The sequence below is a fragment of the Myiozetetes cayanensis genome, unplaced genomic scaffold (genome assembly GCF_022539395.1).
Source record: "Myiozetetes cayanensis isolate MyiCay16 unplaced genomic scaffold, myiCay2020 scf1, whole genome shotgun sequence".
NCBI lineage: Eukaryota > Metazoa > Chordata > Aves > Passeriformes > Tyrannidae > Myiozetetes > Myiozetetes cayanensis.
Window position 1 is genome coordinate 112,686,766 of NW_026086604.1, and position 16,840 is coordinate 112,703,605.

Consider the following 16,840-nt stretch of genomic DNA (forward strand, 5'->3'; position numbering starts at 1 on the left):
TTATCTTTGTTGTTGTTGTTATAATTGTAATTGCCGTAATTATTTCCCCTTACATTTTCTCAGGCAATTTACATGCAGCTGAGAATACAATACGTACTGTGGGAGTGCTAGAGTGTGCGCCTCAATTTAGTCCAAACTGAGTTCTCAGCGGTGTGGAAATATTAGGGTACTTTCTAAATAGCTAAGAAAATGCAACATGGAGTGTGTGTCAAAATGTCACTTCATCAGTGCAGGGAGTATGTGTACATATAATCAACTTGCAGAAACACTGAGCATTTGTCATCGTGGCCTTTGCGGCAGAGCAGCTCCAAGTACAGTGACAATTATTCAAAGCTTAAAAATGTTAATTTTGCACTTGACCACCACTCTAAGGAGATAGCACTGATAAAAAAAATTTGAATAATTCAAGAAATCATTATGCATTTAGAATTATATGTTTCTTTTGTAATAAAAAGTCAATGGAAACATGTTTTCTTCTACTTTACAGTACCTTTCCATAACCAGATAAGAGGGAAAGTGAACTAAGTCATACTTTGCTTTGTTCAGTGAGGCTTAGATTTCTAAATAAATTGCTTTCTTGCAGTACAAAGCTTTGTTGATAAAACGTTTAAATTTGGGTGGGGAAATAGCATGGTCTGACTTACAGTGGTGTATTTTATACCTGTAGTTGGTAGTGGCTGCAAGTACAGTACAGATTGGAGCAGTTAAGTGATAACACGACTTGAACTAAAATGTTTTCAACACATCTGTTCAGAAAGCACTGTTGCTGATAAGGTTTCTGAATCAGCCCAAAGAACAGGGTTAGTACATTGAAAAGTCACTGAGGGAAAAGGGGCTATAAAAATGTTTCAGATTCGATCTTTGCAGAATCTCTTGCCAAATTTTAGTAATTCCATAAATCAAAGAATGTCAACAAAGATCAAAATTGAGGAAAAGCAAGCCAGTTAGCTAACAAGAAATGTGCGAATCTGTTCAACAATATTCTCAGTGCTTCCAAACTCGATGGAGAAATAAGCCATTTTTCTCAGTGGGAGTAATTTAAAGGAAGTGGGAAACAAGGATCAGTGTATCAGCCCAGACTTTCAGATCAATATTGATAACAGCACAAACAAGAGTGGAGTATGCTTTTTCTCTCTCGACTCTATGCTTTCACCAACACTCTACTTAAGCTTTTTGTACACAGGCGTGTCAAGGATGATGTCTGGATAGTCTTTGTAATTTTTTATAATTTGCAAAGAGTTCAAGGTGACTATAGAAGCCGTAGAACAGCAGTATGAATTTTCATTTCGGTTTTAATACAATTGGGGATTCTCAAGGTAGTAATTAATTTCATCTTTTTCATTCTTATACTGCAGTGTCTAGTTAAAGTGAATACCAGCTTACTGATAAGTCCTAAACTCATTTTAGTGAGTGGTCTGTAGGCATGCAAACCATAACAGATGGGGAAAAGAAAGATTTCAGGGAATATATTTTAATTAATGATTCTACTAGTATACAGGGGAAATTAAAATACTGAATAATGGTCTTAAAACACAAGTGCCCTTGTGCAATAGCTACAAATGGTGTTTTCTGCCTACAACATATAAATCTGTGGTGGATCAGGAACAAGCTAGTATGGAACATCTGGTATATAGGCATAATTTGTTTGCATCAGCGTTACTCACATCCGTGTTTGACGGTCAGATATGATTTGGTTCTAGAATTTTTTTAAAGTGTCAGTTAATTCCCTAAGCCAATATCATGTTATCTGTACAGACAGAGACCTGGCAGTATAAAGTATGTGCAATGGTAGCTTAACAAAACTGAAATTGGTTCTTTACTTTTCTCAAAACATGGGTTTTTTTGTTTGGTTGGTTTGTTTTTTGGTTTTTTGTTTGGTTTTTTTTTTGGTAATGTGTGCCAGGTACAGAGGAAAAAGGAAACCAACCACTATAACTTTTCAGGGTTTGTTTTACTTTAAATAGATTTCTTTGCCTTGTTCCATGGACGAATAGCCACGAAGTGTCTCACCAACCTCTTATACTGTGCAGGGTCACATATACTGCTTTAAGGTATCATTCCTGCAAATGGTAATTCAAGAGTGCGTGCATACAGTATTAATGAAAGAGTACCTCAGATGACTGCGTAGGTTAGCAAATCTCCTCCTGTCCTTATGTCTGCTTGGGGCAAACTCACTGCATGTTTTCCTATCGAGGGGCATTGTTCCGTGCCATACCTCTGGAAAGCTACAGTTACAATTTTAAAAGGTGTTGTAAATCGCCATCATGATTGGCTATAATGGAATTATATGACATTCTCTTCTAGATAGGTGCAACTGGTCCTGCTGAGTATTTAGCCTTGCCAAGACAGTAAGATTAGGCAGTGGCAGGTGGGAGTCTGGGGAGCAAAGATGTTACTTTAGGCTGCAAGGGAAACACCAGACATGGCAGATCAAGGTCATTCATTGTTATTCTCCAATCAAAGCAAAGAGCCAAGATGGGCATTGGGATAAACATTGTCAAACCATACTTAACAGATAGTTAACTTCCAGGATCATACAGGATGTACCAAATAATAGTACTACCATGAGGATGCTGAAATACAGCAGACAGAGACTTGAAAGAGCAAGGAACAATATTGGTTGTTATTGTACAGTTCAGTGAGATTGGTGTTGCTCTTGAGTGGTTCCTCATAGCTCTTTACTTAGTACGTTTTGACCAAGAAATAAAGGATGAAATACGAACACCAGAAATAGGAACCTACCCAATGTTCCATGAGATCTTATCAGACATTCTTCTTTCACAAAAGAGCACCTGGTTTACCCTGTCCAGCATCTGCTTTTCCATGTAGGGATTTTTATTTTTGGTTCAGAGTTATTACGCACACATGAAGCAAAGTACTTGCTGATGTGAGAGGCAAGTTCCTGTTAGTGGTGCAAGGAGCGAGACAATCCTTGCTCTGCTTCTTCCTCAAACCATCTAACAGACAACTCTGCTGCCATCCACGGCTTCCTCAAGAATCTCAATTTGCACTATTCATTTCTTCCATGCTGGTACCATGTTTAGAAAAAAGATTGAATTTCTTCCTGCTGATACTGTTTCTAACTCTGAGAAGCAGCAGAAATGCACTGAGGCTGCTTATCTGCACGTCTTTCAAATGAAATTGCATTGAATTTATACAGAGGTTATAGAGGATATTTGCAACTACTAGAAATTATTTGCACTGGACATTACAGTTTGTAAGAACTGAATATAAATACTCTTATTCCTTCTGGAGTGATATCTGTTTGTCTGAATTATATCTTTTAAAAATACTACTGAAGGTTCAATTTTCCTACTTTGTAACTGTTTCTGACCCCATTAGCTGTTGGAATGAGTATTAAAAATATGCAGAAGTGTAGATCTGTAATAGAAAGAAAAGGTATGTGTATTGCACACTTTTATTGTCAGTGATTTCTGGGGATAAGGTTTTTCTATTCATGTTTTGTTGAATCGGTAGACGAGTTCCAAATGTGTGCTTCCTTTCTGACATGGGCGCAATCCTGCAAAAGTACTGAACATAGTATTAAAGTAGCTTAAGTAGGTGGCACTTAGCACTGCTGATGCAGGAAAATAGGGAGTGGTTCCATGTGAGGATGCCATTTTTAGTCTCTGACTAGGAGTGCTTATAGGAGATTGTCTTTTCTACCAGACTGGAAACTGTTTCCTGGGTTGGATAAAGTCCTGAAACTCCAAGAAGGAGGTGGACAGCAGTGGTCACATACATGAGCTACTGTATATATTTAAGGAAGTGGTTTAGACAAGTGGTCTTCTGCTCCTCCAGTAGAGCAAAGTTGCCATTACATGAGCAGTACTAAGCAGATTATATACTTAATGGAATATCAAGACATTTAATTCAGAAGCAATTCTGAAGCAAGCGAACCAGGGATACTGAATTTGGATTACATAGTTTATGCTACATAAAGGCTGCATTTCATGAATAGCAGTAACCAGCAATAACAAGAAATTGATCTTTGTGAGAAATTTAGGGGGAAATTCTGCATCCCTTTGCTGCCTCTTCTGCCTCCTCTGTCAGCTCTGTGTTGTGTATGTGTTGCATGTGCAGAGGCAGGTGTGAGCAAAGTGGGGGCAGGATGAAGATAATAGCCTCTGCTAATCCCCCACTGGCATAATGTCCATTAGGAGTCAGTGATGTAAATTGGAGTCGAAACCCTGCTGTCTCTCAACCCTCAAGGTCACACAACCAGCTCCACATGGCCACCAGTCTATCCAGGCATAACCTGTTCATCCTGGAGAAATGTAACCTGAATGTAAATCTGATCTTTTGCACTACTGCAGAATGGTATGGTACATCAGTAAGATTTAAGCTCGTTGCCCCACTCCCCTTTCAGATGCCAATATTGGCAGATCTGAGACACCCATACCTAGGCATGGCTTCAGAGTGCCACTGCTTCCTGGCTTTTACAAAAGAGGGGATATATGTTCCTCTATAATTTGAGGTTCTCATAATTACACTCAAACTAGGCCATACAAATATTTTCTGCCTTCTTTACATTCACCTAATTTACTCACCAGCGTCCACAAAATTTAAGCGTTTTAAGTTCAATTAATTTCAACTGTTTTCTCTCTGATTTGGGCTTTCCTTTTTGGAGAACCTCTGGAAGTATAGTCTTAGGAAGGCACTTTAATATAAGCTGTCTGTTAGTGATCTGACCCTCTGGTATATTAGTTGCAGGAAGATGATGGCCACTCCTCTTGCAGCATCCTCCAAAAGCTTTCTGCTGCCCTGAGTCTTGTTGCTGGTTACCCTCCATGTGACTGGTGTCACGAGTCCCTGACCTGTATGTACTGGTGTGGGGGCCGCACAAAGACAGCAAACTTGAAGTCTGACTAACATGTGGTGCTACAGATGGGTTCAGCAAACCAGTGGCAATGGATAGTGTTACAAGCAGCCACATCCAAAGGACTCTCCCTTATTGCACTCATAAATTGCACTCAGACAGTTGGCAGATGATGCAAAACTGGGAGGAGTGGCTGGGACACCAGATGGGTGTGCTGCCATTCAGAGCAACCTAGGCAGGCTGGAGAAATGGAATGAGATGAATCTTTTGAAGTTCATCAAAGGCAAATGCCAAGTTCTGCGCTGGGGGAGGAATAATAAAGTACAGGCTGGGTCCCAACTGGCAGGAAAGTGCTTTAGGTTGAAGTACTTGGGCGCTCCCAGTGGGCAGCAAATTGAGCATGGGCCAGCAGTGTGCCCTGGAGGCAAGGAGTGTCAGTGACATCCTGGTCTGCATTGAGGGATGGGATTCTTCCCTTCTGTTCAGCTCTAGTGGAATACACTGCAGTGCTGGGTCCAGTTCTGGGCTCCCCCATACAAGACAGACATGGACATATTGGAACAAGTCCAGCAAAGGGCCACAGAGATGGTGAACTGGAGATGGTTCTATGAGGAGAGACTAAGAGAGCTGAGACTGTTCAGCCTGAAGCAGAGAAGGCTCGGGGGGGATATCAATTTGTGTAAATACCTAAACCCCCATATAGTAGAAGACAGAGACAGACTCTTCTCAGTGGTACCCAGTGACAGCACAAGGGGCAATGAGCACAAATAGAAATACAGTGAATTCCTTCTGAGAACAGTAAAATAATTTCTTTTCACTATGAGGGTGACAGCACTGCATAGATTGCCTAGAAAGTTTGTGGAGTCTCCATCCGTGGAGGTACTCAAAATCCTTCTGGACAGCTGGCTCTAGGTGGCCCTGCTTGAGCAGGGATGTCAGACCAGATGATGTCCAGAGGTGACCTCCAACCTCAGCCATTGTGGGGTTCTGTGAAAACTTTACTACACTTCAGTGATCTTATGCTGTTACATAAATAGCTGTACTTTCCTCTCTCCCCTCAAAGGGAATCTGAGATCTCTGTGTTACATCCTCACAGGGAGATTTTTCAGAAGGAAAAGTTACATACCGTAACTCCATTAGTTATGAGTCATTGGAACACTGATTCTGACAGGTTTGTATTTTTCCCTGTTTAAAGTTGTGTTTAGTTTCAGAATTACTTTTTGGTTACCGTCAGAATTGCTTTGGTTTTTTGCTCAAATTGAAAATATGTTTGTGTTATCAAAGCCAATGCCATTGTGGGAAAAGAACCAAGCATTGCCGATGTTTTTCACAGCAGTAATGTTTGATTTCACTTATTGGATCTGGTAAACCACTTCAGAAGAGAAGATTTTGTTCTAACGTACGTATGTACACAGATACATATATTTGAATGCCCACGTGTTTTGCCCTAAATTCAGACTATATTAAATGTCCCTGTGGAACATGTCCAGGTCAGGCATGATCAATACAGTTTGGGCTATCTGTTGCTAGTACTCCTCTGTTTTAAAACAAACAATCTGTCAGTAAATATTTCTTACTACCAAACCCCTGAGTCATGCGGAAACCTGGAATCTCATCTGCAGTGTACAAATATATCAGGTTTTTTCTGAAATATAAAAGAGAAATATATTGTATGTCTCACTGCTACTTTATTATTTCACATCAGACCTTTTGAGGTAACAATATATATTTTTTTGAGGTAGTATTTCAACTCAGGAGGGAGCAATCATGTTCTGACTTCTCCCTCTCGACCAGTTGATGCTGAAACAGTCTGAAGAGTAGAAGACACTAAGGACTGTGTTTAAATAAGTCTGTAACATAGTATGAACTTTTATTCAGGAAATTCAGTGAGTTCAGAAGTGTGGCACCAGTAGACAAGATCAACAGTGGATTTTAACATAATCTTTTTATATCAAATGTATCATATCGAGTTTACATGCCGCATCCTCTTTTTCTTTACAGGGTATATACCCAGTTACTTAGACAAGGATGAGCTATGTGTAGTATGTGGGGACAAAGCCACCGGATATCATTATCGCTGCATCACTTGCGAAGGTTGCAAGGTAAATGGCACAGTGGGAAAGTGGGAATCAGAAATAGCTCTCCAGCTCCTCCATTATACAGGCTTCCTGGACTGTGCTGTCAAATCAAAGACAGATTAGAAGCGAATAAGAACATCCAGTACCATATCCGATAAGCCATACCCGGCTATGCTGCTGCTCTTCATATGCATAAGGAATATAGTTGATTTTTGCCGTGTTTGCTTCTGAAAAGAAAACAAGAAATTTAGATTGTTGCTGTTGCTGTTTTAACAGCTTTTGAATTTCCATTTTTTAATGTTCCCTTAGCCATGTTCTCAGCCAGAGTACATCAGCATGCTCCCAGCAAATCCACTGAAGCTGTTTATGCAATAGCTGAGGTTCTGCCTATGGCCATGAAGGGTCTGTAGCGATTAACAGTGTTCCAGTGCTTCTCATCATGACTGTGAAGATGCAAAAATCAAAATCCCTTCCACATGCTCATACAACAGTAACATCCATCAAAGCATTGACACCCAATTAAAATAGTTTCAAAAAGATTTTGACTTTTTTAACATAAGCATACTGAAATGTGCTTTCAGCCCTAAACTGCGTCTCCAAAACTACATGCAAAATTAAATTAAAAAAGAGATTGCTTTGGGCAAGTAAATAATAATAAAAAAATTAATAACAGAATCAGGCGCATCTCACATGATTTCACTGCCATCAATTTGCATGAATAGCTTGAGATCCTGTAAGAAAGCTGTTCTTTCCTGCAGAAAATAAAAAATTATTGTTTTTCTAAACAAATAGGACCACACATGTCTTGGACTAGTGTCATGAGACTAAGCCACAGAAGTCTCATTCTATTCATCCCCAAAGTCTGGAACATTTGAATCTGAGATTCTGGGTTTGGATTGACTTTAGAGCCCCTCATTGCAGTAACTCTTGTGATGAAGTAGTTCCTCTGGTTGTACAGCGTTGCCCTAAGTTACATTTATGAAATGCACAGAGACCTAAATATCCTATGTATATCAGATCTGTGGGAATATTCATAATGATTTTATAAATACATACTATGTATGAAAAAGTATTTATATCTGAAAAGAACTGTAGAGCTGAACAAGTGATTCCTACACATTTGCATTCCATATAGCAGATGATAACAATACATAAAATGTATGGATATGACTTAATTCAAATATAATGGGAAATAAACAGCACTGTGGCATTATGACATATTGTTTGCTCCCAGCTGAACAGCTATATCTCTTGCCAGCTTTCCTCTTAAAGCTTTTTTACTCCAGCTGAAGTACTTCTTTTTATGCCTACCAGCTACTTTAGAGACATAGCATATAACTCTATGTTTATCTTCAGATACAGTACTTCTGTCTGACGTATAATTTAAAATAATGCTTCTGCACACAAGGAACTGAGCTAACGATTTGCAAAAAGTACTTAATTTCCGTGAGGAGCTGCATATGCTTTTGAAGTTGAGTGATTTATCAGCAAATTTATATGTATATATCAATATACTATATATAAACCAACTTCTGATTAATTTTACATTTACTAGTTGCTTCCACTCAAAGTCACCTTAGTTTTGAAGCAAGATTAATCAAGGCTGACAGCCAAAGATTTGCTTTGGCAAGTGCTTTCATGAAAAAAACCTCCTCACCCGTGATTTCTGAAGAGTAACATGTAAGAAATTTAAACCCAAATAAACAAACAGCAAGTTCTGACATCCCTGAAACGTTTTTTCAGACTTTACCCATTGCATCTACTGCTATATAGGTGCATAGTAAAGGAATTTAGGAAGAGTTGTTGCCTACCAATAAAACATGATTTCTTTTATTGATGAAAATAACACTCCTGTGATGAATTATTTGGGCAAGTATAGAGAACCACTCCCTTAATATATTGTTCCTAAAGACAGACAAGTTTTTTTGCCAGATGTTTCTGATAAATGCAATGAAACGAGAAGGTGAAATGAGCTGGTCCCAACAGAGGTGATGAAGAGCCTTGCCATTGTGAAACTAGGGACGTATTAAGTCCCATGCAAGGTTTGGAAGGTTTGAAGTTTGGAAGGTTTTGAAGTACCACTTACTGAGATTCATCAGAGATTTTTCTGTCTCTTGCTGTAACCAGAGATAACCCAGGGACTCTGATTGTCCCCAGCCATCTTTGGGCTTAAGGGAGGAGAGTGACAGATCCTAGGAATTCATCACAGGGTTGAGAACGGAACCAAAACCAGTTGTTGTGTGGATGAGAGTTTGAGACTTGTTCCAAACCCCACATAAGGATGTCTTGCCTGTGATTTCCCGGATTTTGTCTCAACACAACTGGTCCCAGTCTTGCAAAGGCTTTTTGCCGCAACCTTTATGCCACTCAGTTTAATTAACTTTTCGGATCTTAATAAAGGAGTAAAGAGTTGTACTCTTTGCTCAAGCTGAATCTTGTAAGATAAAACTCTAATGAGGACAAGGTTCTTTATTGTCTTCGCAGAAGTTAGGAGCTCAAGTTGAGATACAGACTTATCTGTACATATTAATTCAACATTCTGTGTAAAAAGAAATTGCGCACTGCTGTAAGATTTTACTGGGTGTTATTTAACATGATTAAAAACAGACCTTTCACCTACTGAAGTGAAGAGACTATTCATTAGATAAAATGCCAGCTGAAGAACTAATCATTAGGTAAAATCTCACTTGAATTTTGCCATTGTTTTGACTGAAACTGAAGCCATTCTTGGCAGCCTAAGTCAAACAGGACCAGGGCGTCAGTGTGTTCTCTATGTCAAGGTCATCCCAAGCTGCATTTGTAAATGAGACAGTCTCAAATAATGGTAAAACTTGAAATTAAAGTGAAGTCTAAATTTCTTGCTTTATAGTCTGTCTTATCAATATCTTGCAGTCTTGGGGAGTTTATCCAGCTCTTTTGGAAGTCATGTTGAAATTAATACCAGGATTATATACATAATGTTCAGAGATAAATTTTATCTAATTTCTTTACCTAAGGCCAGGCTTTATGGGATGTATAAATCAGTGAATTCAGCAGAACTTCATTAGTTCACATGAACTTAGGATCTATTGCAACTGGCAGTATGGGTCTATATTACGATAGATAGATAGATAGATAGATAGATAGATAGATAGATAGATAGATAGATAGATAGATAGAAAGGATTTATATAGAGAGGAATCTTCAGTGGTGATGGGGATTTTTTTTTTAACTGTGTGGTAAATACAAATTAAATTTATAAATTATGGATCCGCTATTTAGAAACAAACGCAAAGGTTGTGTAGTTTGTATTTGCAAATTTCTTAGTCTTGCCCAGATGTGATTGGTTGGTTGGTTATTTGGCTTTTGTGGAAAGAAAGGGGTAGAACTCTTTGTTCTTCATCCTTTGTTAGCACATGCACACCACCATTCTTACCATTTGCAGAAACTGCTCTTCAGTTAAAACTATGTATATGCCTCCTCATATCCTTCAAAATGATTACAAAATTTGGAAAGGGGATCAAAAATAAACCTCCTATATTATATACAAAAAAATTTAAAACACTAAAACATAAGGCTGCAAGAAGAATGTAGACAGTATTTGTGCCTCGAGACAACATTATTTACATCTTTATCTAAGATGTCTATATGTTTTTAATTTTTAAGGAAACTCGAAAGAAATGCCATACACTATAAAACTGGTTTGTTTTTCTCCCCTTTGAGAGCTTCATGGAATGAAATACGTTATCTTGCATACTTAGGTACATTCCTAACAAAGCAAAGTGGCTCCCAATTTGATAAAATTGCTCAGTGCTAATGCTTTCTAATATATTTATTTTTTGCATTTAGGGTTTTTTTAGAAGAACCATTCAGAAGAACCTCCATCCAACCTATTCCTGTAAATATGAAGGAAAATGTGTGATAGACAAAGTAACAAGAAATCAGTGCCAGGAATGTCGCTTCAAAAAATGTATCTTTGTTGGCATGGCAACAGATTGTAAGTATATTTTTCTGGTTTTCTTTCTTGTATCTTTTTTTTTCAATGTCTGTGTTTGCTTAAAGTATGTTGATTGATGAAGGTTGTTAAAGTGGAGCAGAACTGCCAGCACTTTTCTGTTTTTAATAACTTGTAGCAGGGAATTGCAGTCATTGCATCAAACCGCTTTCATAAGGCTGTAATTTTTTGTTTATCCTTCATCAGGCTCCACCTTCTCTTGGCCTTACCAAGCTGAGTAACAGTAGGAATGTTCACTCTTCAGAGGAGAGGAGGGAGAAATGCATCTGGATGGACACTTTGCTTGAGATAAAAACATCTTGTTTAGAAAATTCTGGAGGATGTGAAATTGAATGTCATTGTATGAGTCATCCTGCAGTTGTTTGTTTTATTTTTAGCTCTGAAGAAGTTATCTGCTGCAAAGAATTCGAATCTCATTCTAAAGAACTAGAAAATATGGTTGTAAGATTAACCCTTAGGGGTCTTCTTTTCCTGCTGTTGCACAGGAATTTACACCAATAACTTCAATTAGTGCAAATGGAAGGAAGTCATGTAAAACCCCCAGAAGCCACATAAATTCCCTCGTGCCTTCATGGTTGTCGCCAGTGTAATTCTTTGCAGTAGAACTGACAGGAAAACAGGCCCAGTAAACAACAGAAAAATAGTCTAACTTAGTATTTTCATTGTTAATGTAGTGTATAACAGTGCCTTCTGTCTAGAGGGAAATAGAGTAAAAGAGACAATTTCATTGTAGGCAGGTAGACCCTCAGGAGAGGGGCTGGATAACCTGGGTCACCGGGGAGATGGTGGTCAGAGATGTGCAACCTTGGGGCCTACCTATCTGGCATCACTGGAAGTCATGAGACTACAGGAACATTGCATAACGACAACATTTGTAGGTATTAAGGAAAGACAAAACAACAGGCAGGTTGTTTCTGATCGTGTCATGCAACAGGCAGTTGAGCCTCCTGTGAATAAATACTCCCACTTTCTTCAACCCATGTTACCTTCTGCTGGCTTCCAAGAACACATTCTACACTTCAGAGCAGTGAGCATGCTGATATTACTTCAAAGAAAACAGAAGAGCATATTTCCCAACATTGATTACTCCAAGTCCATTATAGGGGCACTTTGACACCTCACAAAGCTTTTACATGTTAATTTTGTTGGTGGAATAACCCCCTGAAGGCAATGGCGGTATACAAAACATTGCCAGGAGGGTAAGTCATTCTTTGCCATCCATACTTCTGAGATAATGAAGTTGGAAGGGAGAAATAAGAGAACTGTCTCAACTGTGGGTCTTTCCAAGGTACTTCTTTACTGATTGGTTACAGTGTTTGTAATCAATTAGTACCTCAGGCACTGAAAAGACCAAAGTTCAAACAGCCTTAAGAGCTTCCTGCCATTTTTGTACATTTTTTTCCCCTGCTAGTGGTGTTGGATGACAGCAAGCGGTTGGCAAAGAGGAAGCTGATAGAAGAAAATCGAGAGAAGAGACGTCGGGAAGAGCTGCAGAAAACCATTGGGCACAAACCAGAGCCAACGGATGAGGAATGGGAGCTCATCAAAATTGTTACTGAAGCACATGTGGCCACCAATGCACAAGGAAGCCACTGGAAGCAGAAAAGGAAATTTCTGGTAAGGGCTGTAGCCTTGTACACTGGTCTTGGAACCAGGTCCCGTTCTCTCTTCTGAAGTGCCTTCCCAGCATTGCAACCCCAGAGGGATTTTATCTGCCAGTGTATTCATGTTTATGAAAAAGGGATGATTTTATGTAGTTACTACTTACTTTTTCTTGCCTGAACCTCAGGTTTGATCAGATCATGTATTTCAAAAGATAAACAGCGTGTTGCTAAGTTAACGCTTACTCAACTGGATACTTTTATTGTGCTATGATAAGAAAAAGTTGAAAAATTGTTTCACTCCTGATGAAGAACAATAGCAGTCTATAATGCATACCTCATCTTATTTAGTATATTATATCCAGGGATAGTTGTCTTTATTAGGGACTAGCATACGACATATTGTAAGTGTTAAAGCAATGTACAGTTTTAAGTGAAAGCTGGTAATTTTTGTTAATGATTTGTGGGCTTTGTTTCTTTTTGTTAATGGTGAATACATTATTGAAATAAATTAGGCAAAGAAAAATTAATGAGAACAGCATGATACATACACTATAGCATTGGAATTGCAGGCTACAAAACAACTTTCATTTTCATCCTGTAACTAAGGATTAGAAAATAAAGGGTGATTTGTGATGCTCAACCTTAAAAAAGGATTTATTTGATTTTTCTAAATGGATTTTTAGGGGAAATAAATGCAGAATGCAAAATGCTTATACAGCACAAAAGAGGATTATCGACTGCATTTCAGGAATACACAGGGGTCTTTAACAGTCTGTGTATAGCAAATCAGATAGAGAATGCTCATCTTCTTGCAAGCCTGGGCTCCTGCTGCGTAATTCACCATGGGAATTTCAACTCATGGTTGAGTTGGTAAGAGAAATTATGTATTCAAAGCAGCTGATCTCTTCTATAATGCTTTTTTTTTTTTAAATTCCAGTGACGCCATCTAAATTTCTATACGAATGGCTCATGTTCGTACTAGCGTGTAGTCAGGAAACCCCAGCCAGTGGTCACTGGCAAGAAGCAAGAGAGCACTTTCTAGGGGTGCTGCAGAGCAAGGTTTGAGGTGCTGGTTTTAGCAGACCAAGAAGCAGCTGCAAGAGTGCTTTTGGTTGCTTAGACAGGAGTGCTGTTCTTTGGGTATCCCCAGGTTTGGGATAAAGAATGGGGAGCTTGAGGTTGGGGCTGGGAATGAACAGGCTGGACCATGTAAAATGTGGTCCACTACAGGACTTCAGGCTCTGGGAACTATCACAGTGGAAGGGGAAGCTCCAGCAAAAGGTGCCCAGAGACAGGGCATGAGGTGATGTAATGACAGGGCTAATGGGAGAGGGGAGGGATGGGACAGAGGCAGGGCTGGCAACTGTAATGTGCAGTTCATGGACCAGCTGTGAGTTTCACACCTTGTGCTGAAGGCCAGTGGTTTCAAGGCAAGCATAGGAAGCTCACTGACACTTTGCAGTGAGCACAGAAAGGAAGGTCTGGGATGGCCTGCCAACCCTGGGTGAAGGACTTCGTAAGCCCCTGCCACAAACTGCTGAAGAGCAAGAGAAGCTGATTGCATGCCCCAGTAGCTATGGGTCTGTCCTTATGTAGCTAAGGCTGGGTCTTTGACAACAGGAGCTCCTTTGAGGTCTGGACCTCTTTTCCTGTTGCGTTAGGTGGCAAGGGCTCTCCGGTGTGTTAGCTTTAGCTAGTGATCCTGGCTTCTTTTGTCTTTCCCAAGAAAATGCTGTGCTCTTTATTTTTTTCTCTAACAAAGTTATGTGTGGTTTTAAGCTTTTGGTCTTCTTGTTTGGAAGTGATGAAGGTTGTTTATCATGAGTACACAGACAATGTGGTTTAGTTACCCAAGATTCAGGGAGGGAGGGAGCTAGGACTGGGTTTATTTGAGTTTTTTAGTAGAAACCATCAGATAATTGAGCCCAGTCCCCTTCATTGTTTCTTGACAACTGGTGCTTGCTTTATTAACACATTGCTGAGTTTTTTCTTGTAAGAAGTTAGATTTGGATTCAGATTGGTGACAGAGCTGTGAAGGATCTTTTATTATGAGTTACTTTAAAAAATGGCTGAGCACAAGTTTTTATTACAGACAGCACTTTCAGCACCTTCTCTGTTTAAGTGTCTTATGCAAATGTCATAGAGCCCGTCAGTCTTAAAGGTTTTCTTCACTGAGTTTTATTTAGTTTTTGACTCTAATATGAACAAAATGAAACCTTGACAGGTGTTTTACCATTGCAAAGCCACACCTAGCAACCCAAACAGCTTTGATTTGCCTGTTTTTAAAATACGTGTTAGTGTTGACCAGCTGTCATAAAAATCAGGTAAACAAGTTCAAGTGCTGTTGGAATGAAAAAACACTCATTGAAGATTTTGCTTGAAACTATTTCATTGCATATCCCTATTAAAATGCTCAAAATATGATTTTTTTTTCTCATTTGGAGAAGCCTTGGGCTGAAGCAATGCAACAGGTGATTTTCGACCAAAAATTTTTCCCAGATGAGTTCGAATTCTGGTCACATTGTCCAGACGAGCTTTGTGTTATCCCATTCCTGCTCATCAGTTGTTTTAGCCCAGTTTTGGAAACCGGCCTTGGCAGTTGCCCAGGGCTCTGTGATACCTGGCCACCTGTTCTGTGGAGACTTTCAGAGATTTGAGCTCTGAAAGAGCTTTGAAAGAGCCCAGTTCTGCAAAGCTCACAGTACCTTCTCAGGGGTAACGTGTCATCTCAACTCTCTGCTTTTAGAGAAAATTGAGAGTTTTCAGCAACTGTAAGAAACAACACACCTATGTTTTTAAGAAAAAGTTACATGTGCTGCACCCATAAAATACTCAGATACAGGCACAAGGAAGAAACTGCATGTGCACAACAATGCAGCTACCCAGAAAGGAGGGGTAGCAGCATGCCCGTCACCCATTTCTCTGTGCAGTCACCTTTCACAAATGCCTTACAAATAAATTCACATTTTGTGGTATAATGGGCGTTACTTATAAAGCCAGTAGTGTTATTTTTTATTTTAGCATATCTTCCATCACCAAGCAGGACTTTTTCAGAGTATAAAGCTCTAAGATAGATTGTTCTTTTAAATATCTTTGTTTATATCCTTAGCCAGAAGATATTGGGCAGGCACCAATAGTTAATGCCCCAGAAGGTGGGAAAGTGGATTTAGAAGCCTTCAGCCAGTTTACAAAAATTATCACACCAGCGATTACAAGAGTGGTGGATTTTGCCAAAAAGTTGCCTATGTTTTGTGAGGTAAGAAGACTTCCTTACACTCCTCATTTATACGCCTGTTGTTAAAAACTATTCAAAATACTCTGGCATGAAATTTAAAAATTCAGTATGTTTAAAATTAAAGAGACTCAAAATAGATGGGACTAGAATCATTTGGAATTTAATGAGTTTTCTTAGGGACTCAGATGTGTCTTTAGAGGTGGCCTTGAACAAAGCAAGTGAACAAAAAATGACTGTCTAGAAGCGTCGTTGATATGTGTAATAAAATCTTCCAGCCTATGGTTCCTTATTGTCCCTCTGGCTCCTTGGGAGCTACAGTATTGTAGAGCTGGGTCTACACAGTAAAAAATTCTTCAAATTCAGGAAAGCACCCCTATCCAGGAGTGACACTTGCCTCACTGGGTTCCCTAGATACACTTTTCTTGAATAAGGAGGTTGTGCATAAAAGAGTCTATAAAAGTAGTGGATTGTCATTTCAGGTAGATACTCATGTGCAAAAATATGCAGTAAATAGACTCAGTTGCACACTAGGAATGCAAAGGCCCTAAGATGATCTCATTTACACCAAGGTATCATTTTTATTGAAGGACTAGATGCAATGGCTGATTATATTTTTTTCCTAATTTAAAAAATATTATTAGAGCTGCAACCTGAAATAATATTTCAGTCTTAATAATATAAATAATTTTCACAGAATCATAGAATGGTTTGGGCTGGAAGGGACCTTAAAGATCATCTAGTTCCAACCATTCTACCATTGGCAGGGACACTTTCCACTACATACAGTTTGCTCAGAGCCCCATCCAGGCTGGTCTTGAACACTTCCAGGAATGGGGCATCCACAAATTCTCTGGGCAACCTCTTCCAGTGCCTTACCATCCTCACAGTATGTAATTTCTTCCTAATATTTAATCTAAACCTACTGTCTTCCAGAGTGAAGCCATCACCCCTTGTCATGTCACCACATACCCTTGTAAATAGTCTCTCTCTGTCTTTCTTGTAGGCTCCCTTGAGGTACTGAAAGGCTGTAATTAAGTCATCCTGCAGCCTTCTCTTTTCCAGACTGAACAATCCCATTTGCCTCAGCCTTTCCTGATAGCAGAGATGTTC

General features: G+C 39.2%; 1 protein-coding gene across 7 annotated transcripts in view; it reads left to right on the plus strand.

The window, feature by feature from the left end:
- The window catches only part of THRB (thyroid hormone receptor beta), a 173,109-nt gene that overhangs the window by 146,395 nt on the left and 9,874 nt on the right, over positions 1-16,840 (plus strand). For all 7 annotated transcript variants that reach the window (XM_050312138.1, XM_050312120.1, XM_050312148.1 and 4 more), the window contains 4 exons: positions 6,821-6,921; positions 10,726-10,873; positions 12,303-12,508; positions 15,605-15,751. In XM_050312138.1, coding sequence (XP_050168095.1) covers positions 6,821-6,921; positions 10,726-10,873; positions 12,303-12,508; positions 15,605-15,751 — 602 coding nt within the window. The remainder of the gene's footprint in view (positions 1-6,820; positions 6,922-10,725; positions 10,874-12,302; positions 12,509-15,604; positions 15,752-16,840) is intronic.